The sequence below is a fragment of the Sturnira hondurensis genome, unplaced genomic scaffold, assembly GCF_014824575.4.
Source record: "Sturnira hondurensis isolate 20B ecotype Veracruz unplaced genomic scaffold, ASM1482457v3 Scaffold0018525, whole genome shotgun sequence".
In the NCBI taxonomy this organism is placed as follows: domain Eukaryota; kingdom Metazoa; phylum Chordata; class Mammalia; order Chiroptera; family Phyllostomidae; genus Sturnira; species Sturnira hondurensis.
The window spans coordinates 2801283-2826747 of record NW_028091156.1 but is presented as its reverse complement, the minus strand read 5'-3'; the positions used below and the strand labels follow the sequence as shown (position 1 = coordinate 2826747).

General features: G+C 59.9%; 1 protein-coding gene across 2 annotated transcripts in view; it reads right to left on the bottom strand.

Moving 5' to 3' along the window:
• Nucleotides 1–368: 368 nt before the first annotated feature.
• ITPKB (inositol-trisphosphate 3-kinase B) overlaps nucleotides 369–25465 on the bottom strand; it is a 94135-nt gene continuing 69038 nt past the window's right edge. The window contains exons 2-7 of one of the 2 annotated variants that reach the window (XM_037069508.1): nucleotides 13727–13826; nucleotides 12199–12412; nucleotides 7877–8081; nucleotides 5909–6010; nucleotides 4222–4293; nucleotides 369–3564 (exon numbers count right to left, since the gene is read on the bottom strand). In XM_037069508.1, coding sequence (XP_036925403.1) covers nucleotides 3349–3564; nucleotides 4222–4293; nucleotides 5909–6010; nucleotides 7877–8081; nucleotides 12199–12412; nucleotides 13727–13826 — 909 coding nt within the window. In that variant the 3' untranslated portion in view covers nucleotides 369–3348. The remainder of the gene's footprint in view (nucleotides 3565–4221; nucleotides 4294–5908; nucleotides 6011–7876; nucleotides 8082–12198; nucleotides 12413–13726; nucleotides 13827–25465) is intronic. The other variant, XM_037069507.1, reaches the window with a different exon arrangement.

The window sequence follows — 25465 nt, the reverse complement described above, 5'->3', positions numbered from 1 at the left end:
GGCCATAAATATATCCTTGGATGAAGATGAGAAAAAAGGGGGGGACTACAGATGTGAACACCCCCCCCCCGCCAGGGCTGCAGGGGCTCCCCCAGCCTAGCGGGGGTAGGAGGACAAGCCTTTCTTTGTGGCCGTCCCAGGTCCCTGAGCTCCTATGTAAAGGTTCTGTGGAAAAGACTAGCTTTGAAGAATGCTTTAAACCCTTCACAGATGAAAACGTTGTCCAATCTGACCCCATTCCTCAAGGTGGGGAGGCAGTCATGATCACCCCAGCTCAATCCTCCAGCTTCCAAAGAGCCCTCGCTGAGCCCCCACCCCCGAGTCATCCCTCCAGGGCTGGGGTAGAAGGATCACACTTCGGACAGCACCGTGGTCTCCAGGGCCTTTATTCGGGAAGGTACAGAGCGTCTGCAGTCTGACAGGCACTGTGCGGGGTCTGTAACAGTTCAGTTTTCTCCAGGGTGTCTCAAGGGGAGAGAAGTGCGGAGGCAGGAGGACTCTCTGGGGGGTCCTCCCCTCCAGGACGGAAGGCACTGGCTCAGGTGAACGCTCTGCGTCTTCCCGGGAGGGCACCTGGGTTCTGTACACACACAAGGGTTGACCGGAGGGATGCGCAGAAACTCAAAGCTAAATACAGCTAACGGAGGAAAGAGTCCACCTGGGGCTGGGGGTGGGTGGGTAGGGGGGCGGGGAGGGGCACCAGGCTGCCTCCAGGCTGTTTCCACCCAACAGGACAGGAAGTTCAGAAAGAAGGCAGAGCTGTAGAGGAGAAACAGAATCCAGCCTCTCAGTCTTAGTGTTTTGTGCAATTAAAAAACCCCCAACAAAATAAATATAACTTAAAAACCTCTTACGCGACACGAAAGGCAAGACTGGGACAAGCAGTTGAGAAAACTTCCCCAAAGGTGAAGCAGTACTGAACGCCGGGATTGCACGGGGTGGCGAGGGGCGGGGTGAGGGGCCAGAGGACCAGGCAGTACATACGCTCGCCCTTCCGGCACCTGCAGGGCCGGGGTCCCAGGAGGCCCTGCCGGACGGGGCTGGGTGGGGAGGGCCTTTCAGGCAGCTTCGGCTGGGGCTTTAGAAAATTCCATTCCAGGATCCACACAAGGAAGGTGAAAGGTCAGAGGGGAAAAAGGGTTGAGAGAGTAGGTGTGGAAGAAGGGAACTAGGTCAGTAAATACAAAACCCGAAACCCTAAGTAACAGAATAACCCTAAAAAGATGCCACTTTGACGTATAAATGTAACCCCAAAGCAAAGGACTGCCAGTAAGAAACCCCATGGGTCTCCTTTAATAAACAAATCATTTGCTTATTAGCACATCGTTTGCAAACAACTGGTGCTTGCTTAAAGTGCTTGTTTGTTCTCTGGAAGTAGGTGAAGCTGGTCCCGTGTAATTTTTGTTCATAGCATTAATTTGCTTTAGTGAACTGTTCTCACAGATAGGAGGAAGGTATAGCTCGTGGACAGCCCACAGTTGTAGGACCTTGACATCTAAATTGATGACATCCCTCCCTGCAGGGGGCTGCCCACAGACTACCGGGGTAGGGTCCCTGTAGCCCACAGGTGCATACAGTGACCCTGCCTTCCAGGGTCACATGCTGTCACAAGGTCTCTCGTGCTCCGATGGGGCGGGGCTGTGACCTTTAGACAGTCAGCCCGCACAGGAGGTCACCACTGTTTTGAACAAGAGCCAGGAAGTTGCAATGTGATTTCCTTTTACAGAATCTGAGCTCACACATCCTCATGTCCCACCCTCTGCCCCCACCAACCGTCACTCACCCAGCAGGAAAGGGGAAACACATGTGTCACATGGGTGAGTTGACAGTTCCCCCAGACCCTGGGGTGACAGGGAGGCGGCCTAGGAAGCCCCCTCTCTGGATTGGCCCCCCCAGGCACACACACCTGGGCACTGTCTTCACAGTGTCCCCGCAGCAGCTCCTTATGGAGCAGAGCAACTGGCCCCAAGTGCCTGCTGGCCCGGTCCTCAAATCTCCTCCGACAACAAAGGTGGGGCCTCTGGGGGCACCGCTCCAAGCAGCCATAGCTGGAATCCTGTCTTTAAAAGTCATGCAAATTCTACATTCCTCTTAATAACACAGACTTGCTTTACAATGAGAATGAAGCTTATAACTGCTTCCCTGTCAATCTTCGAGCAACCTAGAGGCTCCAGAAAGAGAGGCCTGGGGACCCCCAGTGCCCACCATGTACCCCAGAAGCTGTCCACGCTACATGGGGAAACACAGACCTGAGCCCCTCAGGCTGTAAGACTCATCTCAGGGGAAAACCCAGGGGCCAGGAAGTCAGCCTCCTCCTGCTTCCTCCCTGCCCAGCGCTGGCCTGAAGCCCTGCCTGTACCTGCTGGGGACCCTGGGCCTCAGCACAGGCAGAGAAACTTTGTGTTACCAGGTAGGTGGGAGAGGTGGGTGTGTGTGAGAGGAATGCCCCACGTAGGGTGTCTCTCTCACACTGGGGGCTGCCTGTGCCCCGCGCCCCCCCCCCCCCCGCCTTCCCCAGAAGGTCCAGATGGGGCATGGGAGGCACAGTGGCTCAGGCAGTGGCTGCAGCCCTGGCAGCTCAGGGTTGCAGAGGCCCTCCCAATCTGAGGGCGATGGTCAAGGTGAAAGGCCACGGCTCCTGCCCGCACCCACGGGGGAGGCCACTGTGAGAGAGCACAGCCAGGTTGGCTCTGGCCTCCTAGCTCCCTCCCAGGCCTGGGCCAAAGCTGGAAGTTTCCAACACCAGACCCTAAAGGGTCCATGAAGGCCAGCATGCATCTCTGGACTGCCTGGGCTGCTTGCTAATCAGGGGGTGCTCTGCTCGTGGCCGACATGTGGTGCCCCAACCATGAGAAGGACTGGCACCAGGCACCTGCTGGAACGTGGGGTTTTACACAGCACCCCCTCACCAGGCTGGGAGGACGGGGCAGAAACAGGCTGTGCGCCTGGGGCAGTGGTGTTGACAGCACTGACCAGCAGAGGGCAGCAGGCCCCCACGGGGAGCCCACCCAGAGGCTCGGGACTGGACTGCGGGGCCACCTGTGCCTCTACCCAGACCTAAACCCAACCAACCTACCCTGCAGGCAGTGGAGCCTGCTTGGGCACTGCTCTGCTAGGAGACCCTATGTACAGAGAGGAGCAGAAACCCCCGTGCTGAAGCCCCTCAGTCAGGAAAGGAACTAGAAAGTCTCATCTCCTCTTCTACAAAGTGTCTTGTAGTGCAGTTTGGGAGGGTCATTTCTGGGGCTTGCACCCAGGTAGATGTGAAAGAAGAATCGAGAAGGAGAAGGGAAGAAAAGGGGGAGGGAGAGGCTGGGGACAGGGTGGGGGGGCACAGGCGGCCGCAGGCTAGGGGTCGCCCGGGCCCTGGCACATTTCGGACAGGATGTCGACGAGGTTGTTCAGGCCCGAGAGGTAGCCGTCCTCCCGGTTGCCTTCCTGCCAGGGGACGTCATGCCGCAGGGTCTGGCCCTCGGGCAGGGGTGTGGTTTTCCCAAAGTCGATCATCCAGACCTTGGCCTGTTCCTTCTTGTCGTGGATGAAGAGGAGTGAGCTGCCAATAACCTGCAGGGGATCGGGGTGATGAGGAGGGTGGGCTGCCCAGGCCCCTACCCCCACCAGCCACACGGCAACCTGGCTCCTGAGGGGACCTGGAAAACCCTGAGGCCTGACCTGAATGAGACAGGGAGAGGTCACTCTGGGGAAGCCCTCGGCCTGCCGATCTGGCCCCCGTTTTCCCCTGGGCGGCAAAGCCCATGGACAGCGGCCATGGGGTGTGGGGCAGAGGACATCGGGTTCCAGAACAGCAGCTGCCCTTCTGTGGGGGCAGTGGCAGGGAGGAAGTCCCTGAGGGCAGATTGCTGACCACTCCCTCCCCACTCTGAGCTCCAGCCTGCCCACTTTCCACTATTTCAGACCACAGCTACACCTTGGCTGGGAGGGAGAACGCAGAGGGTGTGACCCCAGGTCTCAGGCAGGACAGTCCCAAGTGGTCATCTCAGGGCTCCTGGCACAGAGGTGTTATGACTTGGGTCCTGCATGAGGCCAGGGGCCTGATCCCAGAGGGCCCGCCTCTGGCTGCGGTCATTCTGAGAACGCCCCTTAGGCTTTTGGAGCAGGCCGATCTGTTGGCGAGGGAGGTTTATCCCAGCTCTGGTGACTGGGCCAGCCCCCCGGGGTGCAGCCCTCTGCCCGGGGGGGAAGCAGCAGCCCGACACCCACCTCGTGGCTCTTGAAGAAGGGAGAAACTTCGAGGGTGGCCCGAATGTCCTTCAGCCGGTCCCGGTAGGCGATCTGGGAATGGAAGGATGACCAGATTTTTAAACATTTGGGACTGGGGGTGGTGGTGGAGTTTTAAGGGCCATTTGGCCGTTGGAGTCCCTGAGCGTCAGGGGGAGGGGGCTATGCCCTGACAATGTACTCCAGCTTCCTCGTCTAGAAGCGAAGCGACTGAGGCTCCAGGGAGGCGTGGTGGCCAGGCTCCTGGTCCCGTGCCCTGTCCAGTCCACACTGCTCTGTGAACAGGAGGGGTGGGGGTGGGGGACCCGTTCCCAAGCATCCGTGCAGCCTTTAGGAGCTCCTCCCACAGGGGTTAAGTTAATTCTGGAATGCAGCATCCTAGGAGCCCGGTTGCCATGGTATCTTCCTGAATACAAACTTCAGTGCCCTGACTTTTGAAAGTTCAAAGTGAAGGAGCCACAAATATCTCTGCCAAGGGTCTTTCCACAGAGCTCTCCAAATCCGGTTGACTGTGCTGGCCCTGGGGATGCCCACTTCCCCTGGGGGTGATTGGGGATGCCCAGAGCTCACGGGCACACACGGTCCCTCAGTGCCCATCTGGAGCAGGGCCAGCCTGGAGTCCAGCACATAGAACACACCTCTCTCATGGGCTGCGGGAAGCGTGCATTCTTAGCAGGCTTTGCTGAGCAGCTGGTGACCTGGCACCGCCAGGGCCACGCCCCATGACTGATGCTTGCCAGCGGCCAAGGGAAGGCTCCCCAGGGGAAAAGGAAGAATCCCCAGTTCCAGCCAGGGCCGGGTGTCCTTGGAGAAAAGGCATCTGATGCCCCCTCCCTGCTCTGCAGCCCTGGTAGCCGATTCAGGAGAAGGCGCCTCTCTCAGGAAGGGGCCCATGTGCGTGGTGGTTCCAGGCACCCTGCCCATGGGGTGCAGAGGCATGGTGCACCCCATATCCACTGGGAGGACCAGGGTCTTGATCCCAGGGGTCAGAGTGTCCGTCCAGCCTGTCTGCTGTGGTGGCGGCGAAGGGAGTCACTTTGTCATGAACTCCTGCCAACCCCCCCTCCAGGCTCAGAGACAGCTGGCAGGGTCTTCCCCGGGAGGCTGCTATGTCTCCCCCCACCAGGCACGCTTCCCTCACTCAGCCTCATGGCCTGGTGGAGGCCCCGCTTGGCCTGGGGGGATCGGGGTGCAGGGACCAGCAGGGACCAGCAGGCCCCGGCCCGTCTGGGTGAATCCCGGCTCCACCCTGTCCTAGCTGTGTGTCCCTGACCTCACAGCTGCCTCCTCTGTGGAATGGGGACAAGGGTATTCACTCCCTTCAGAGGCTGCTGCGAGGCTGGGATGAGCACGGGCACATCACTGGGCAGGCGGGGGCGTTAAGGAAATGTGGCGATGGAAAGGATTGCTCGTAAGCCCGAAACTGCTCCGGGGAGCCTTGAGGCTGGTGGTGAGGGAAAGAGTGAGCGAGCATTCACTGCGCTTCCCTGTTTGCCCGCAGAACAGGCTGGCAGCCACATCACCTTCCTCTGCACCTTCCAAGAGGAAGTGTGGGGCCAGGTTCCGTGTGGGCAGTGTGGCCTAGCCACCGTGGCCTGGCTCTGCAGAGTGGGCACCGTGCTGCTGCCCGAGACCCCTTGGCCGATTCCCTGGCAGGGCCCTGGCTCACCAGGATGTTCTGGTTCCCTTTAGTGAACTCTCTGAAGGCCTCAATGACCTGCTCCCGCGTTTTGGTCTTCTTGAAGTCCCGGTTCACGGAGCCATCTTCTTTCTAAGGAAGGGAAACCAGGAGGGGTCAGCAGAGGGGCTTGGGTGGGGGGGCAGGCCCTCCACTCCCCAACCTGGGGGTCTGAGAAAGCCACCCAGAGCCCAGGCCTGACCTGGTACTCCACACCTGTACCCCCAGGCCCTAATCGGGCAGCACAGCAGAGGGCAGCCTGTCCTGGGCCAGCACCCTCTTCCGTGTGCGCAGTGGGGCTGAAGGACAGACCTGACCCCAGAACTGAGAGCCAAGAGGTCCCTGCCACCCGCGGCACCCTTGTTCACCAGAAAGCTGCCCTCCTAACCCCAAGTTCTGCTGGAGTCCCCTTGGAATTTAAGGCCTTTCATGAGGATCCCTGAAAGCCAAGAAGTAATACTGCCTGCCCGCCTCCACTGCCTGGTCGGCCCGCCATTCCCTCAGGCCATGTCTCTCTGTTCCATGCTGTTCTAGGCGGCCCGGGGCGCTCACTCTCCTCTAAGAGGAACCCAGTTCTTTGGGACAAAGGGTGAGAGGAGAGGGCTGTGGGAGCCCCACACTTGGGCCTGTGCGCCCCCAGCCTGGTGGGGGTCAGGGAAAGCCCATGGCTGCCTCTGAGGAGACGGCTGGGGCCTGGACCTGGGGTGGACACGGGTAACCTTTCCCACAGGGCCTCTGCAGGGTGTTCCCTGGACCTGGGGAGGGGAAAGGCGGGGGCTGGGGCTCTCACAACTGGTGACCGTCAGCCCAAGGACATGGGCTGTGGGCTGTTCCTACGACCTGCTGGCCTGGGGACAGAGACCAGACCATCTAGCCTGCAAGGGAGAGGCGTAGGGAAAGGTGGGTAAAGGGAAATGAGCAAGAGGAGGAGCAGGAGGAGTGTGTAGTTGGCACCCAGTCTGAGGGCTGGGTGTGAAACAGAAAAGCTGGTTTGGGAAGACGAGTTGGGGCGTCGGGGGTGGGCAAATGGCCTTCTTAGCCCAGAGCTCGCAGAGCAGCTGTCCCGGAGGAGGAGGGTGAATCTTTTCCCAGGGGGTGAGGTGCCACCACCGAAATGCCATCTGAACGAGGCTGCGGAGCCTGCCCTGGCTTCAGCTGCTTGGGCTGCCCAGCCCTCACTCTACGGCTGGACCATGAGAGCCGAGAATGAACGAACGGACCACAGAAACTGAAGAACGCCGGAGGGACCACCACGACCGGCTTCAGAGGGATGGCTGCCTGAGACCCCGAGGGGCCTGGGGCCTCACTGCCCTGCTCCCTCAGGGGGAGCACACATCAGAGCTGGCTCTTCACACCTCACAGCAAGGGAGGTGGAGACAGGAAAAGCACTGCGAGGCCCCTGAGGGAAGAAGAGCGGATGAGGCGGCCCTGAAGTTGGGGGAGGCTTGGGTGCAGCCACCAGAGCTGTCTGGGGACAGGAGCGGGGCTTGACCCCACCTGCCTGGGCAGAGCGAGGGTCGTGGCCTGGTCGGCAAAGGTGGCCCCCTCTCTGGGGGCCACCCATCCCTGGTTTCTGGGCCGTGGGTGCCCTACAACCTGGCTCCGGGGAGGGTTCTCTCAGTCCTGGGTACGGTCTGGGCTGTAAGGGTGGGGTCCTCAGCCGGGGGCTGACTGCTGGGAGAAGTGGAACGCAGGTCTGCTCTAAGGGCCCATCCCCAGACTGAGGAATATAGGACAACTTCTCCAAATGTCTGCCCTGGGGCTGGCTGCCCTCACCCTGGGCCTCTGCAGAGAAGAAGCTCACAGCCTCTGCAGGGTCCTGAGACTCCTGAGGTAGGTGCTGTGCTGGTGGAGCCCAAGCCCCCATCCCTTCTCTACCCAGGAGCTGGTTGGCCCGGGTGGCCTCAGGTGGCAGCTGGTTGGCCCGGGTGGCCTCAGGTGGCAGCTGGCTGGCCTCACCTTGATGCCTTCAATCCTGAACCCGAGGGTGGCGGTGGAGCTGATGGTCTCCCTCCACTGCATGTACCGTGGCTTGGTCACTGCCCGCTGGGCCTTCTCCTCTTCGGTCGGGGCCTCAGGGTCCACCTCAATCATCTTCAGGTACATGTCCTTCCGGAGGCTGGGCTTCTTCCGGGCCTTGGTGAGCTCCTCTTCCAGGTAGGTCCTGCGTGGGAGGGGAGGCCATGTGAGGGCTGTGGGCCAGACCAGCCGGCCAAACTAACCTGCTCCCTCCCCTCTCTGCCGGCCAGGGGGGCTCCGCCAGCAGGAAGAGCCCCTGAGGCTTGGGCAGGCCTTCCCAGCGGTCTTGGAATGAAGCTACCCCTACCCGGCAAGGTCGTCCCTACTCTCAGTCAGGAGCAGGCTGCAGCCCACCCTGGGTGAGCTGGCCCATTCAGCTGACTCCAGCCGCCTGGCCCAGCACCTGGGGGCCATGGGCAGGGTGCATCAGGGCCCCAGCTGTCCTTCCTCAGCTGCCTGGGCCCCTTCCACAAAGTGAGAGCTTCCGCAGCCAGCACCTGAGCAGGTCGGAGGGCTCCTTCAGTGCCCCACCCCACCCACCTCCCCAGTTCTCTGGCCGCCGGTGGGGGGGGCTGAAAGGTCTGCAGCTCTCTCCAGACAGGGCAGATTCTGAGTACAAAGGTCAGGCCAGAAAGAGGCCTCTTGACCGGCCACAGTTTGGAGGAGGGGGGCCCACAGCAGGGAGGGGAGCCTGGGGCTCCGTGGCCTCTGCTGTATCAAAGACGCCCCGGCTCCTCCTGCCCGTGGACACCAGGCTTCAGCCCAGCCCACGCCTCCTCACACCTGAGCCGGAAAAACCAGAGAAAATGTGTCTGACTGCATGACTCACGGTCCTACCTCTATAACGAGCAGGCTGGGCCTGCCGGCTGACCCGGCAGGAGTCCCCTGGACACTGGTCGGGTAACAGGAGCAGGAACAGTGCAGGGTTGAGGCAGCCTGAGGGCACAGGCCTGGGGGTACAGGCACGGAGGCTGAATCGCTGGCCCCGGCGGAATCCCCCACCCCATCGTCAGCTTCACTCCAAGACAGCCAGGAAGGCCTGACCAAGCCTAAGCTCTCTTTACCATGCAGCCCCTTCCCTGCTCCATTTTAAACTCCCCTCCCCCCCTGCCACCCAGTGGGCTTAGCTGCTGCCTGTGACCTTTCATGAGACAGAAATGTGCAGCGTGATTTGCAGTAGAGGGAAGTTTTGTTCGCCAGGCCCTACGTGGGCGGGAGCCGGCCACAGGCGGCCTGCTGTGACAACTCTCTGCTGCCTGTCCCCAGGGCCTTGCTCCACACTCCCCCCACACCTCCAAGCTGCTGGTTTGGGACCCAGAAGAGACTGACTATCAAATTCACGATGTCTTTAAAAGATAACGTTTTCAGAAACCACTGTATCAACTAATAGAGGAAAAATACCCAAATCCTTGCATGTGAACTTGGGCCTGGTCATGTAGAACCTTCCAGGGGGGACAAAAAGCATAAGGAGCACCGTGGGTCCTTGGCGGTGCACTCACACACACATCTGTGCCCGTGCCCACACGTGCACTCACACTACTGTGCGGGCACAGCCAAATCCGTGAGGGCAAGCTTCAGGGCGGAGACGGCGAGGCGGGCGTCGCCTGCACGGAGCTGAGTGTGTGGGTCTGTGTGGCGCACCGTGGCTGGGTGAGCGGCAGGCACCCAGGGCCCCCCATGCACCGCGGGGCTGCAGGGTGGTGGGCGGGCGCACTTCTGCAAAGAGTTCTCAGTGGCTCCTTAAACAGGAAGCAGGCCTCCATGTCAAACCCCTTGTCACACAGGGCTTTTTCCAGGAAGGGCCCAGGCAGCTCGATCTGGGTAGAGCTACTCCCCCTGGGGAGGGGAAAGGGGCTGGGCAGGGGTGCCCACAGGAGTTCCTCAGCAGGACGGCGGGGATCGACCCACGCTGACCTGCCGTCTGCCCCTCTGCCTCTGGAGGAAGGTCAGACCTCCACCTCACCAGGTGTAGGGGTGAGGCTTTGGGGTGGGGGGTGGAAAGCTCACAGGTGACACGCCACAGCCACCTACAGCTTCTAACAGGGCAGGGGTCCTGGAGACAGGGCTGGCCTCCGCTCCCAGGCCCTGGTCTGGGTCTGGAAGACATTGCTGGCTTTCAGCGGCAGGTCACACACCCAGATTTACAGGGTCGCAGCTAAGAAGGCTCCCCGCTAAGAAGGCTCCCCAGAGCAGCTTGAGCGTCTGTCCGTGTGGGACCGGAGTCCTGAGACGCCTCTAGTTTGGGACCCTACAGACTGCCACTGTGCTGGAGGTCGGGTTGGCCTGTTGGCCCTTCCACCCCTGCCCTGTGGCAAGTCTCTGGCCTGCATGCCTGGGACTCAGCTTGTGGGCTCCACTTCCCTCCTCTGCCAAGCACAGGCCACACTCGGGGGGGGGGGGGGTGCACGGGGCAACTATGGACTGCTAGCCTGAGGGAAGGCTGTGAGTTCAAGGCATCTGGATGGATGCAGATGGGAAACATCACAGCCCCAGCTTGGATGCAGGGCCCACAGAGCCCCCTCAGCAAGTTCAGGGTGAAGCCCAGGCTGGACCTGTAGGTGGGGGCCTGAGGCAAATGAGGGCCATACTGCTTCAGGACATGGGGCCCTGACCTCAAGTGTGAAAGGTCAGCCGCAGGGAGGCCCCGAGGAGCACCCAGCTCTCGCCCAGAGCACAGAGGGACCCACCATGAGGCAGGGAGGGTAAAGCGGGCGGGGGCTGGTTCTGGAGAGACCCTCCGCTTCTCTCCACAAGAGCCCCTCACACCCCACTTCCTCTGCCCCCCACCCCTGCCCAGGACGGGGCAAGCCAGAACCAGCCTTGCTCAGGGGCCCTCCTGAGAGCCCTTGAGTGCAGCGGGGCGGAAGCGGCAGGCGGCAGGGCAGCCCTGGGCAGAGGCAGGCTTCTGTCCCCAGCGGCCTCCCAGGGACAGACTGGTGCCCTGGGCAGCCCTTCAGGACTGACCGGCTATGTATTCCTCCCACGGGGTGTACTTTTTTGGGCCACGTTCTGAGTGAACACCAACCAGATTATTTGTATGTTCCCCCTGGAGGGCACATCACGGTGCACTGAGGGGGTGAGGGTGCCTCCTGGGACAGAAATAAGATTCTGGGGAAGAGCAGTGGCCAAGGGGCGGCTGGAGGGACCTTCTGTCCCCTTCCTGTGGGCTGGGGCTAGTGAGGGCCCTGGAGAGAGGCAGGGACAGTGTAAGGGTGACGAATAGTGAGACCTGTACTCCCTGTCCCCATCCCTGCCCTGGGGGCGATGCCAAGGGACCAGGAGTCAGCCTGCAGGGTCAGAGTCGAGGACACAGCTCCCAGGAGGGGTATAGAGGGAAGGGAAACTGGGGGGCTTGGCCTCCTGGCTTCTCTCTCTCTCTCTCCCTCTCTCTGGGGGACTCTTTCTCTGTCATGCCCTCTCTCGCCCTCTCTTTCATCTTTCCCAATCTCCTTTCAGTAGAAATCAAACTGCTTAAACCCTGAAAAGCAAACAAGTTCCCGCTCCAGGCTCTGCTTCTCGAAGCCTGGCCTGCTGGGGGAGGGACCGGGGAGCCCCGTGTCTGTCTGCCCTCCTATGGCGGGGTCTCGGGGCCTCCACCCCGCCTCCTCCTACTGGGTCTCCTGCCCCTCCGTCCCTCCCGGGTCCTGTCCTGCTTATGTCTCCCGGCAGACATGAGGGTGAGCCTGAGTCTGGGGTGGGGGGCCCCCAATCCCACACACAAGCCCAAGCACCCACTGCACTTGGCCCCAGGCTCTGGAACACCCTGCTCCCTCCTCCATTGCACTCTCACGCAGGCCAAGTCTTTGCTGGCAAACCAACATGTCCTACTACCCAGCTCTCTGCCCACTCCCTGGCACAGGGCAGGGTGTGGGGGATGGGAAGAGCCCCTGCCCCATTGTCCCCTGCTCCAGTGTCCCCTCAGAGCTCACGTAACAGGAAGCCCCCTTTTTGCTACCCCCAGCAAACACCTCCCACCCCGCCGGCAGCCAGGATGGGTTGTTCCCTCTGCTTTTTCCCCTGGGCACATACAGCACCAAGCCAGGCCCCACCAGCTATTGGCTCCTGCCCCACCCCAGCTCCACAGAGGCCATCCGGGGCAAAGCCAGGGTCCCTGTCCCCTCTGCATGAAATGTGAGATGGCTGGGCTGGCGCTGGGGGTCCGGTAGTCCCACCAGGTGCCCGGCCTGCCTTTACACACACGAGGCCCCGGGGGAGGCCCAGGATGCCCGGCGACCGCTCTGAGGAGGAGGAGCCTGGCTCACCTGACGCCCATCTTGCAGTCCATCACGCAGGGCGAGTCGAAGTCGGCCAGCAGGTCGTCCATCTGGTTGTAGCGCTCGCCGTCCTTCACCACGTCCCCGTGGTAGGCCGGCACGTAGGGCTTCAGCACGTCGGCCATCAGCCGGTCCAGGCAGCGCTGCTCCGACTCACAGTGCTTCTTCAGGATCCGGCCGTTGGCAGCTGCCTTGAAGCTCCCTGCAGAGCAAGAGGACAGGAGGCCCTTGGAGATGGCTCCACCCAGCACGGCCCCCTCAGTGACAGTGCCTGTCTCCCTTGGGGATAGTTCGGGGCTTGCTAAGCGTAGGGCTGAAGGTGGCCCCAGGTCTCTGCTGTGGACCACACACTTCAAAAGGGTGGGTGCAAGTTCTAGCCCCGCCACACTGACCGCAACTCTGTGGTTCCCCGGCTTCCCTGACCCCAGGCCCCTCCTCTGGAGATGGAGGGGCACCAGCGCCCTGGAGGGGCAGCAGGGCTTCGAGCCTCTGTGACAAGGCTGGAGGGACGTGTCACTCCTCTTCGTGTTACTACTACCACTCCCACCTGTGTCCTCAACCCTGCTTCTTGGGCAACAAAGGTGCCTCTGGCCTCAGGAGAAACCCCAACAGGTCCTGGCCCAATGCCGGGACAGGGAGATTGGCTGAGGGGTGGGGTCCAGGGCTTGACCCACCTGGCCACGCTCCGTCTGAGCCACAACCTCAGGTCAGTACTTTGGAAGTGGTGTGTCCACATACCTTGGGCTGGGCCAAGGTGGATGGAGACATGAAAGAAATGCTGGACCCTGTGCTGGCCCGAAGTAATGAAGGCCAAGTCCATGGGCAGCCACTGGAATGCCCTTGGAGGACAGCGCACACCAAAGGGCCCCCAAGTGTGTGCCTCGGGACTAGACAGCTCTGAGGCTTTGGCTCCAGGTGTGCCCCCTGCTCTGGCACTAAGTGAACTGGAGACCACGTGGCTGACCTGGTGCCCTGGCCACCTGCACCCAGCACTCCACCCTGTCTTGGGTCACAGACTACATTTCCATGAATACTGTGGCCCCTGGTGATGGGGGTACACAGTAGATGTTCAATGAAAGAGCTGGTGTTGCCTCTGTCCAAGACAACAAATGGCAGGCAAGCTCTAAGATCTACGACTTCATGCATTTTATTCAGGTGAACTGGAAGAGACAGAGGAAGAGGTTGAAAAACACAGCGACTGGAGGGGTGGGAATTGCGTGTTCTGGGGAAGGGATGGTCTGCGTGTGTTTTCAAGGCCTTACGGCCGCATCGGGAAAGCCTGGCTGCAATTGCCGCTGTCGATTCTCAGAGAGAACTTGTTCTGGACACTTTCACCACAGGGAACATCCAGGGCCAGGGCCAGGTCTCCCCCCCCCCCCCCCCCCCCCCCCCCCCCCCCCCCCCNCCACGGCCCGGTCCCCCCCCCCCCCCCCGCAACCCCTGCCCCTGCCAATGTGCCCGGCAACTCCCCAAGGAGCCGAATGTCCCCACGGCAAGCCCAGGAGAGCCGTGCTACCTGCGTGCCCTGCCAGCTGGATCCAGGGGTACTTCTTCTTGAAGGACATGACGAAGGGAGACCAGTGCACCATGTTTTTTATTTTCCTCCATGATTTGCTCTGGAAACAAGCAAACGGAAAGCTCAACATTAGAAAGAGAACCGCTTTCTGGCGAGGAGGAATTCAAAGCCAGGCAACACTCTGCCCACGGACACAGGGTGAGAGGGGCCTCACCGCTGTCAGAGGGGTCTTTGCAAAGGCTGAGCACAAAGCCCAGAAGCAAGGGGGCCTTCGGGGATGAGGGTCTTACAGGTTTTGGGGGTCAGGGGGAAGAGTGGTCTCAATCCAAGTGACCCCGTCCCATGCCACCATGTCAGGGACCAACTAAACCCACATGTCTTCCTTTACCCCCCCTTCTCGGGGCCTCAGTTTCTTTATCACTCTAGTGAGGAATGGACCGCTGGTCCACCAGGCTCCTTGGATGGACAGACACTCTAGGACTCGGAAAATGACCTCCCATATCCCCACGGCCATGGCCCCCAGAGGAAGACTAGGGCCACGACGCTGGGCCATAATGTGTCAGCAGAGGCACCGCGTGCCTGAGAGTGGTTTGAAGAGCAATTTTCAAGGGAGTTCCCCAGGGGCAGCACCCCCGTCCCCACCCCATGGGCACACGGGGTGAGCAGGCCTGCAGGTCTCTCCCTCTGACTGTGCTTCTCCTTCCCAGGACGTGTGTGTGTGGGAGAGGCTGCTTGGCCAGAAAGGAGAACTAACATCGAGCGCCTTCTTTTCTTAAGAAGCAGGCAAGGCAGTTATGGTCATTTGTAGAACCTGAGCCTCGGAGACGTAAGCAATAAAACGCATTTAAACTCTCACTTATATGCTTGCTTTTATAACCCCCCCCCCCTTTTGCCCTAGCTGGTGAAGCTCAGTTGGTTGGGCATTGTCCCGCAAACCTGAAGGTCACAGGTTCGATTCCCAGTCAGGGCACATGCCTGGGTTGTGGGTTTGGTCCCCAGTTGGGAAGCACGCAAGAGGCAAGCGATCGATGTTTCTCATATCAATGATTCTCTCCCTTTCTTTCTCCCTCCCTTCCCTTCTCTCTAGAGTCAATGAAAGAAAAAAAATTTTTAAACCCCTCTCTCCCCTGGCAATAAACATGTCTCTAGAAAAAAACACCTCAAAGTTAACTTTAATAAAAACAGGCTGTAGAGATGAAGATTGAGTGTCCCCCCAACCCCCCAAAAGATTAGGTGGCCCCAAACACATGAGCCCCTGTCGGGGGCGATGAGAACCGAACCGAAAAAGACCTGGAATTTTTGAGCAAGCAGATCCCTGACCAGCAAGCCCGGAGTCCAGGCCACGAGGCTCTAGGCTGGCCAGAAGGGGAGTTCTGCAGACGGGGGTGAGGAGGGTCCGGTCCCAACGGGAGACCCAAAGGGGCGTCTCCTCACTCCCTGCCCCACAGCGGTCAGCAGCTGCCCAGAGGGGACTGGGACAGGCTCCGGCTGTGGAAGGTGCTGGAGCCCAAGCCGAAATCAAGGTTAACTCAGCTTCCTTTGCTCCTTCTCTCTGCTGAGACTGACCGCTTCTACCATCCAGTTTTTAAGTTAAGAGCTGTTTAAGGAGAAGAATTTTTCCCTCCTGAACCTGGTCATTCCTATCCCCACCCCAGAAGCCCTCTCCCGACCAACTGCCACGACCTGGTCTGTCTTAAGCTAGGCCAGGGCTGCCAGGCCATGTGACGGACGGAAGGGCCGGGCCTTTACTGACAAGGGTGTTTTTCCTAGATCCTGCTGATGGAGATCACCAAAGAAGGCTAAGGAAGGCGAGGCATTTCTTATCTCAGTGCCCAGAAGGCTGCACAAACAACCAGGGCAGACAATGCTGAAGCAACAATGGAGAAACCTCATTACAGGAGATGAGCCAAGCCAGGCTGGTTGAAGGCAAGGGGAGACATTAAGGTGGGTCCAGAGGAAAAGTACGCAGTCAGCCACCACCACGCAGAGCGGATGAGGGTCTCACAGGTCCAGGGGTGGGGTGGGGCTGCAGAGCACTTCCCATCCAGGGCCAACCTCATCCCATGACGCCCCATCAGGTAACAGCTAAACCCACACGGCCTTTCTTTGTGCCTCAGTGTCCTCACCTGTCTGGTGAGGGGGGGAACGCTGGTCCACCAGCCTCCTTGGACTGACTGACAGGCACTCTAGGACTTTGGACAATGCCCTCCCACATCCCAACAGCCAAGGCCACTTGGGAAGATTAGAGAGGACCCCTGTCCCCCTGCTGCTGTGTGTCACAGACATGGTGGCAACAAAGGACCAGAGAAGACGGGTCCCAGGGCCAGGGAGAAGCCAAGCCTGCAGGGAAGCGAGGCCCAGGGGCCACACTCAGCAGAGGTAGTTTGGGAGAGACCTGGGAGAAGAGAGAAGACGTTACTGGCTCATGGCGAGGAGGGGGCTTATGGGAACAGAGGCCTGAGAGAGGGAACTGGAGCAGTCGGGACCACATCTCATAGGCGATGAGGCTGAGGGGTGAGCGTGGTGTGTGGGCGGCAGGCCCACCTGGGCCCGGGTCCTGCTCCCACTGACGAACTCCAAACAGCTCCTGACTAACCTGCAGGAGGAGCCATGATCCCAACTGCAAAATGGGAATAACCCGGGTTCCCGTGGCAGCAGGAGGCAAAGCCATCAGCAGACGATGGGTGTCTGTGGGAGAGTCTTAGCTCCGTGTTCAGGGAGACGGGTCTCTAAGATTATCCTGGGGGCTGTCAGTCTGCAGCTGGGCAAGGGTGCTGCTGCAGTTACTGGAATAAAGACCACGACACTGTGGGCTGGGTCGGGCCTACCCTGTTGGGATGTAGCTCTCCAGAGACCGATGGGGACGCACTGAGCCCGTGACCTGCGTCTCTGGGATGGGAGACAGGAGAGAACGTAACTGCATGAGAACAGGGAGGCTGCCGCCCAGTAGGAGCATCGGGTGCTGGGACACTGTGAGATCCTAAACTCTCTTCAGAGAGGAAAGGCCAAGGGTCCAGCAAGGAGCGGGGTGCTGGGGGGGGCCTCTGATAGTTCACGGGATCCAAGACCCTCCCAACATCCCTGAGCTCGGCGTAAACGGGCACGTTCTGCTCAGCCTGCCTTTCCTGGCTCCTCTGTGAGCAAGCGTTTCTGCAACTCAAAAGGGGCCCCACGTGGCCAAGGCCACAGCAGCCTCTGCCCCGTGGCCGCCCTGCGCCGTGCAGGGTGGTGGAATCTTCCACCGAGCAGACGGGCTTGCACGCGGGGGACTTCACCGCTGGCATCAGCAGCAGCGCACAGGGGTTTTTCCTGTGGGCTTTAAATAGCAGGGCCCGGGCAGCGCCTCGTGGCCGCCAAACACCACTCACAAAAGGCGCTTCCAGGGCCTGGGAAAAGGGGCCTGCAGGGCGACCCACTCTCCCTGTGTCCAGCCTATGGGAGCAGACACACACATGACAGGGAAAAAGAGAGGGCTCCTGTCCCCCGCTGCCACGTGTCATTCCACATTTCATTTGTAGACACCGTGGCAACAGAGGACCAGAGGACTCGTGTCCCAGGGCCAGGGAGTGGCGACCAGATGTCAGATGGTCAGTTCCTGTCTGATGGCCCCGTCCAGGCACCAACCCCCCTGAGTGGCAGCTGCTTTCTAGGCTGTGGGTGAGGGCTGGTTGGGCTGACAGTCTCCTGCTAAGCCCCCCCGCCGCTGGAGGGAGCCTCGGTCCTCAGATGGATGGCCCCCGCTCCACTAGCTACGACAGGTGATGGCGGGGAAGGAGGGTAGCCCACGAACCTGGAAGCATCGCGTGCAGAAGAGTTGATTCCTCTCAACTCTGGCTTTCTACCTCCCCTCGCACCCCCACCCCCGCCCTCCACCCAGGACGCCGGGGATGTGTTGGGGCCGGGCAGGGGCCCCTTCAGGCTCACCTACCAGGTAACACAAGGCTCTCCCACGGGTCAGATCAGACCAGCTAAACACTTCTAGACTGTGGTGGGAATTCTGCTCTTAGAGCGCTTCCGAGGAAAACAGAGCACCACTGAGCCAGGTAAGGGGCCACAGGATGGGCTGGAGACGCATGGCATTCACCTTGATTCTGTGCCCGGTGGTTAAGCCCACTGAAGACCAGAGTGAGGTGTTTTGGGTAGCACCTCAGGTTTACAGGCTGGCAGGAAACCCAGCAACAAAAATCCCAAGGCAACGTCACTTTGGGGTCAATAAGCACTAGTTTTGGCTGTGCTCTGGCTTCTACCTGCACGCAGGGCAGTGATATCTGCTGATGTCTGGAACAACCCTGATCTCATCCTTGTAAGAGGTGGGGTCTCCTGCTGGATTCATGCAGAGCAGTTTAGCAGGAAAGAGCTAGTAAACATTCAGAATGGGGGGAAGGGGGCATGGGGGGGGTGGTTCTTAAAGACCCAGAGTGGCCTGGAGATGTCTGGTGTTCTGAAGCTGCTCTGGACAGTTCCCGCCCCTTGTCTCTGACTCACAGGTGCTCACATATTCAGAGACCGTGGAGAGAGACTGGTAGAAGGAGGAAAAACACCTGTGACAATGCAATGCCAGCCCTCTTCATGCTGGGGGTGACAGAAGTCACAGAGCGAGGGAGTTGCAGAGCTAGGCGAACACCAGCCGAGACCTCCCCAGCCACACAGCTGGCCTGTCCCCGAAGCCCACACTCCATGTGACACATAGCATGCCAGGAGGATGGGTACCCTAGGGAGATGCGGGAGAGAAGCAACCCACTGGCCAGGGAGGGGCCTGGCAGCGTCTCCAATGCTGGTGTGTGTGTATCTGAACCAGACTCCAAGCCTCCCCTTGCCTGTGACGGTCAATTCTCCCGGCTCGACTGCGTCCCCAGGCTGCCGCTCCATCAGGGACAGGCGTCCCCACTCGGGCTGCAGGGAGAAGGCGCCTTAAACAAACGAAAGGGCAAACGGGGATCGCAACCTCCAGTTTGGCCTTTGTCTGCTATAAAACAGGCCCAAAGGACTGGAGGAGGAGGTGGAGGTGGAGGTGGAGGTGGAGGAGGGGAAGAGGAGGAAGGAGGGGACCCAGAGCAGTGGCTGGGGGCCGAGGGGGCCTCTGGCCACCACCTCACATTTTTAACCGGCAGTCCAAAATGAAAATGCGCACCCCTTGTCCAAAGCTTATTAGTAAGAGTATTGAGATGTCTCAGTAGAGCTTGAGGCCAAGCAGGGGACCCCTTCAAGGACCCACTGTGACTACCCAGCTCGAGCGCCTTGGAATCTGGCCCTGGCTCCTGGAGTGGGAAATGGCCCTGCTGTTTGCTGACGACAGGTGGCCCTGGGCCTGCAGGGCCTTCTGGGTTCTGACCCGCTGGTTCTCAGCTGATGCCCACAGGCTGCTCCATCGCTCTTCAGTGCTGGGGACGGCAGGGGGCTGGAGGCCACGGGCACTAGAGGCTGCCCTCGGGGGGCTCCCAGCAGCCCTCTGACCAGGGCCGGCAGGAGGGACGAGGGTGGGCACTGGTCGGGAGCCCTCCCCTCACTCATCTCCACACGTTCCTCAGGGTCTGGCCTTGCTTTCTCCTCCGACGTAGCTTCCTCCTCATCTGCTCGGGGGTGGGGGCGCCCCGCAGTGGTGTCTGAGCCGGGTGCCAGCCCAGCCACTCCCACGGGACGCCAGCCAGCCGGGGCCCGCGCTGTCTTCTCCTCAGTCAGCCCACAGTGCCCTGTGGGGTCCATGACCCACCTTCTGTCCCTCTAAACCAAACGTGTGTTTCTCCACGAGTTTGGGGCACGGGAAGGGAAAGAAAGGGAGTGACATGGGGACAGCTGTCTGCTGTGTGGACCGCTCTGCGCACTGCAGGTGCTGAGCAGGCCCAGTGCCCCCCCCTCCCCCCTAAGCAGTGTTTGCAGTTCAGGACACACTCGTGCGCTCAGGCCTGTGACATTCGGCGGGCAGCTTCTGGCTCTGATGCCTCTCCCCACCCACCCTCGGGTGCCTCCCAGGGTGTGAGTGTCATCTCTGTTGGGGGTTTTCACTAGAACGGCCACAGAGACACGGGACTTGGCCACGCCTGACCGGCTCGGGCCCCCCTTCCCCCAGACCCTTCCTCTGTCCGTCCTGGGTGGCCCCAAAGCACCCCAGGCACACCTGCACCCCGGTTCTTATCTGGGTGAGCGTGAGCCTTCTTCCCCAGGGCCGGGACCCCCCGCACCTGGCTCACCGGGCACCCCACAAACCCTCGCTGGGCATCCCTGAGAGGCCCCCAGTCAGCCAAGCAGCACACGGCAGGTGTGCGAGGGGCTGCATCTGCACCTGGCCAGGCCTCTGGCAGCAAGCTCCAGGCAGGTGGGGGCTCCACTGCACTTCGCATCAGGGCCCCGCCACCCCTGCCCTGTCAGCTGCAGCAGTGCCTGGACTGTCTCACAGAAGCAGGCCTCCCGAAGACAGCCACTTCCCCACAATCCCACGGTCACCCCCCAGACAGCAGCCCTCCCTCCAGCTCCCTTTCCCACTGACTTGGCCAGGCCAGCCCCCGCAAATTAAGGCCGAAGTGACACACTCCTCCCCCTCCATCCAGAGGGGGTTCCATCTAAACCCCCCCGACTGGAGTGGCAGCCCACAGCATTGGCGTTTATGTCCAGGCCGGGGAAGCGAGCAGTCCCAATTTTGCCTTCCCAACTCAGTGCTCTCATCTGTAAAGTGGGTACAACAATGTGGCAACGCCCCGCCCACCCTGTGGGGTCACAGGGAGAACCGAGGAGGCAATAACAACCTATACAGGTGCTATGGACACTATCACAGTGACCACAGACACAGGCCAGGCTTCTCAGCTCACTTTGTTTCACTTCTGCGTCCATTTTGTTTTAATTGTGAAATGTTTTTCCTCCTCCAAGCCACTGCAGACTGGAGAGAACCCAACTGGGCACTTCCAGAGAGTCAGGCTGCTGCAGGACAGCAAGATGAGGAGCTAACTGTGTCGTGAATTACTCACAAAGCTTCCCCCCGGATGCTCAAGGCTGCCGGACACCCACAGGGCAGCTCCAGTGATGCGGGGAGTCGGCCAGGGCCCAGGTGTCTCCACACCAGTTTCTGGGCCAGGAGCTCAGCGAAGCTGCCAGGAGGAGGAGAGTTTCTCAAACAACCCCGTTCTGCTACGGGGAGCTCAGGCACGACCAAGAAACAGTATTATGGGGATAAACAGTGCGCCTGCCGGACAAATTTCACTCTATACACGGGGTTTACATGCTCTCCCTAACCCCCTTCCCACCTGACGTCTTCCCCCAATTTGTGACTTTTTCTTCTACCACTTCCCTTTTTATTGAAATAGTTTGATCTCTTGGCTCACTTTCATTTTTAAATTGTTATGAAGTCTTTTTTTTTTTTTTTTTTTTTGAGTAAAAGAGATGAGGGGAACTTTCCAAAATGTCAGAAAAGGGAAACGATCTCCAGACCCTGGGGCTCCTAAACAATGTTGCCAGAATTCTTTGCTTTGTCACTCACACCCACGCAAGTGGACAGTGACAACCTGGGGCAGAAGAGACAGACACCACACTTTAAAGGCCTCGCCAGTTCTGAGGCATTCGATATACTAAGATCTCCTGGGATCCTCACTCAGGGAAATGGTTATCTCCACTCTGCAAGGGCTCAGAGAGGCCGAGGGAGTTGCCCAAGGCCACACAGCTTCCTGGTTCGCACCATTTGATTCAGACTCTTGTGTTTTGTTTCAGCCCACAAAATAACTGGGCCCCCATCCTCCCTCCCTGTCCCGGGGCTGTGTGTCTTTCCCCTGGTTAGAAAATAGCCTCAGATAAATAGCAGGTGCTTTGTCAAAGGGGTGACCTTTCCGATGGGGAGGCCTGAATAGAGAGACCTGCCCTGCCCTCCTTCCCAGGCGGCTCCCAGAAGGCCTCAGTGACACGCACTCTGGGAAGGCACACTCATCAAAGCACGGGGGTGGGATGACAGGTGCCCCTGCCCAAGGAGGGTTCCTGCTGGGTTAGTGCCTCTGTCCTGCTCCTGCCCAAGTCCGCGTGAAAGTCACCGAGTGAGCCGTGTTTGGAAAAAAACGCTTTATTTCCCCCCTTCTCCTTCTTTTTTGGTCTTTCTAAAACAGTGGTTAGGGTTTCCCTGGTGATGATGGCGCTTGCCTGCGCTGGGGCAAGGTCTCGCTTCTCTCAGGCCCAGACCAGCCAGCTTTTGTTCATTGTGCGCGCCCTGGCAGGGCCCTCCCATGACGCAGCGGGGGACAAGCCCTGGCAGGTAGGGGGCCCTGGCTCAACAGCTCCCTCCTGGCCAGAAACCTGGCGGGGGCCAAGAGCGAGACCTGACATGGCCAAGAGCGAGCTGAGGGCTTGGACCGGAGGGAAGGCCTTTTAGAACCAAGGCACCAAGGATTGGAAAATAAAGCCCGTGGACTTGGCAGGGCAGGTAGCTCCAGCTAAAAATAACAGTCTGGATTGGAAGGCTAGCCATCTGCCCCCTTCAACAAACAAGAAAACACCGCTAAAAGCCAAACGCAAAAATGCTCTCTCAAAGTGACCCGAGTGATATTTCGTTTCATCCCCACCCCTTCCCGGCCCCGCCACACGATGGTCTCACCAGCGGGCTGGTTCAGAACACCTTTTGCAGAGTTTATGGCTGGGCACCAGCTTTCCCTCACCATCTCCCGAGAACCCCCCAGTGGAGGTGTGAGTGAAGCACTCCTGCTCCCCAGCACTTGGCCACCGAAGGCAGGAGTGAGAGGGACTTGTTCTGCATTCTCAGGGTGAGTGCTGTGTCCCATCCAACCTGACAGATCGAAGGGGCTGCCAGATTCAGGGCGGGGGTTGGGGTGGGTGCAGGCCCCAGTCAGCACCCGTGGCTCCTGTTTTAAAACGGCAGTCCCCTTGGTCACTCAGCTCCTGGCAGGGATTCTGGCCAACCAGGGAAACCCTGAGCGGCTGTCCAGCTGTCCTCGCCTGATTAGCTGCCTTCTTCCTGTTGCAACTGGAGGCCCGGTTTCTAGGCCAAGGGCAGCATCCAGGCTGCACAGGGGTCCTCATTGTGGCCACCCCCTCTCCTATCAGACAGAATTCCTGCCCAGCGAGGCCACCCCAGGGCCCCACCGGGCACTCCCTGATGACCCATGGGAGGCTGTCCCAGACCCCTCTTTGTCCTCACTCCCCACACTCACTCTCAGGTGCCCTCTCTGAGCCAGCAGGGCCGGCCATCTCCCTGTCCCACACCTGGCCCCTGCTCACAGAGGTGCTCTGCCCACAGGGTTCTCCCTCCTCTGTCCCATTGACCCACACCCCACCCGTCCCCCCCATATGACAGACCACTCCAGCCACATGCCCTTCTCGGCATCATCCCCATAGTGCGACAGGGTTCAGGTGCTTTGTGGTTTTTCTGTACTGTGTCTCCTAGCATAGTTAGGTAAGCTTCTGGGGAATTGGAAATTTGGCCTCCCACTGCTGTGTGCTCCCAGGCTGGACACACAGTGGGTGGGCAGTGCCATCAGCCGCCGGACTGTCAGGAAAACTGCACAGGCCAGCAGGCAGCAAGGGTGCACGCACCCCAGCCCAGCTCCATGGCCCGGCTCCCACTTCCTTGTGCTCACCTGCTCAAGCCTGGATTTTTCCAGAGACATCTCCAGGGAGCAGGAGGGGCCTCCTTGTGGGAACTTCCTGTTCCACCTGCCCAGGGCTCTCTCCACACCCCCAATCCCCCTGGGGCGGTTGGCAGCCTGGCAGGATCCCTTGACACGCACACACGAGGGTGTGGAAGATCCCCCTTCCACCCCGGTTGGCCAGTCCCGCAGAGACAGCGCTTCCATCATAGACGGTTCCAGGTCCACCCTCCATCCTAGCTTTACAAGGAGCTGGCATCAAAGGGGCCCACTCTTGCCAAGTGAGCCTTTTTTTTTTTTTTGGTTACCCAAGGGGAGCGGTATCTTTGCCTGAAGTGGAAATGCCTCTAACACTCCCTGTTGGGCAGGGCCTACCAAGTGCTCCCTCCTTGCTCCAGAAGGTTACTCCCTCCCAAACGCCATCCTCTTCAGAACTAAAAATAATGGAGATCTGGAGGAAAAAGGCGAGAGAGAGAGGAAGCAGCAGAAAGCGTAGGAAATGCTTTGGTGTACACAGAGGCCGAGCAAGCCTCTCGCCCCAGGAGCCTGCCTGGGCCTCAAAGCCTGCTGGGACCAGAGGCTGGGGGACCAACAATGGCAGGAAACAGGGAGTGGCCGGGGCCGGGGAAGAGCCCTGGGAGCAGGTGGCGGCCTGCAGCAACTGGCTTCCTCGAGGACAAAGCTCGCAGGACAGAAAGGCTCAGCCTTTCCTCTGGGAAAGGGCATCCGGGGCTCTGCCCAGCTGGTGGCAGCCACCCCTGCACCACACACCAGGCCCCTTCCCTCCCCAGAGATTTTATTCTTACTTCGGTAAAATGCAAAAAGACAGCGCTGAGTTGCAGCACGTGGAAATTTACTGGAGGTCTGCACTGGTCTGAAGACAACTGGCAATGAAGGGTCTGGGACTCCGAGCACCCCCATGCCTGCCCAGGCCAATTCCCGAGAAGGGGCCCCCCCATCCCACCCCAGACCCCACACCTCCTTCAGCTTCCCTGATCTGGGCAGCTAGAGGCTTTCCATCCCTCCTTCTTAACCCTCTTGGGGACGTTAGGGGAAGGCCAGGCAGGCGGTGAGCAGCACTGTTCTAGAACTGGTAATAAATTGCCAACACAAACTGAGTGCTTGCTAGCCAGACACAGTGCTGCGTGCTTGGTGAGGATTATGTGTGCATGGCATGGGTATCGCGACCTATCCCACAGTATCCCATCGGCACTCATCCCATTTTACAGATGGGGACACTGAGGCACACAGATGAAACAACTTGCCCGAGGTTCACTAGGCGGCAAGGGGCAAAGCCGGGGTTCGAACCCGGCAGTCTGGCTCCAGGGTCAAAGCTCTTCGTCCCTCTGCTGGGCTGCCGGGCTCCTTGTTGTTCCTAACCTGCTACCTGATAGCCTGATAGACGCAGGTTCAGGTCCTGATCAGACCCTGTTTAGATGCTGTCTGGTGAGATCAGGGGAGTCACCAAACCTCGAGCTTTGGTTTCTTCCTTGTCTGGAACATGGCACATCACCCGTCCCGCTGGGCTGTTTTGGGGGTTAAATGCTGCATGTGCAGCGCTGGTCACACAGGGAACAGTCTCGGGGAAGGTGAGCCTGCATACCTCTCTAGTGTCCTGTCTGGGGGCTAAGCCCCCCCGAGGGCAAGAGCCTGGGAACAGGATGAAAACACAGGAGGGGGGGGCTTGGGGTTGGCTCCGTAGGTGTCTGCCTTCTTCCTGTAGCCCAGCCCTTGCCTTTCCACCCGGCTTTTCCACAGGGAAAGGGCAGAGGCGAAGGCCACAGACAGCAGGAAGTGGGTCTCCGACGACAGTCCTCGTCCTTGCTGTGGAAGCAGCAGTGAGTGGGGGTGCAAAGGTCTTTCTGGAAAGTCCAGAATGCCCAGGAGCCACTTAAGAGTGGAGCGTGAGACACAGCGGGGGAGGGAGCAGCCTCGAAAGGAAGCCACCAGCCTGTGCCCCTGGTGGCTCTTCTGTTTCCTGCAGACCCTTCCTTCCACCCCACCCCCACCTCCCCCAGGGACCTGAGGTCTGAAACAAGTCCTTCTGCTGGTTTCCTGGGAGACCAGGCCAGGCAACGGGACCCAGGCAGCTCTGCCCAGCAGCCCACGTGGAAACAGACCTCTTTATTCCATGCTGGAAGATGACATTTAGAAAGCCAGCAAC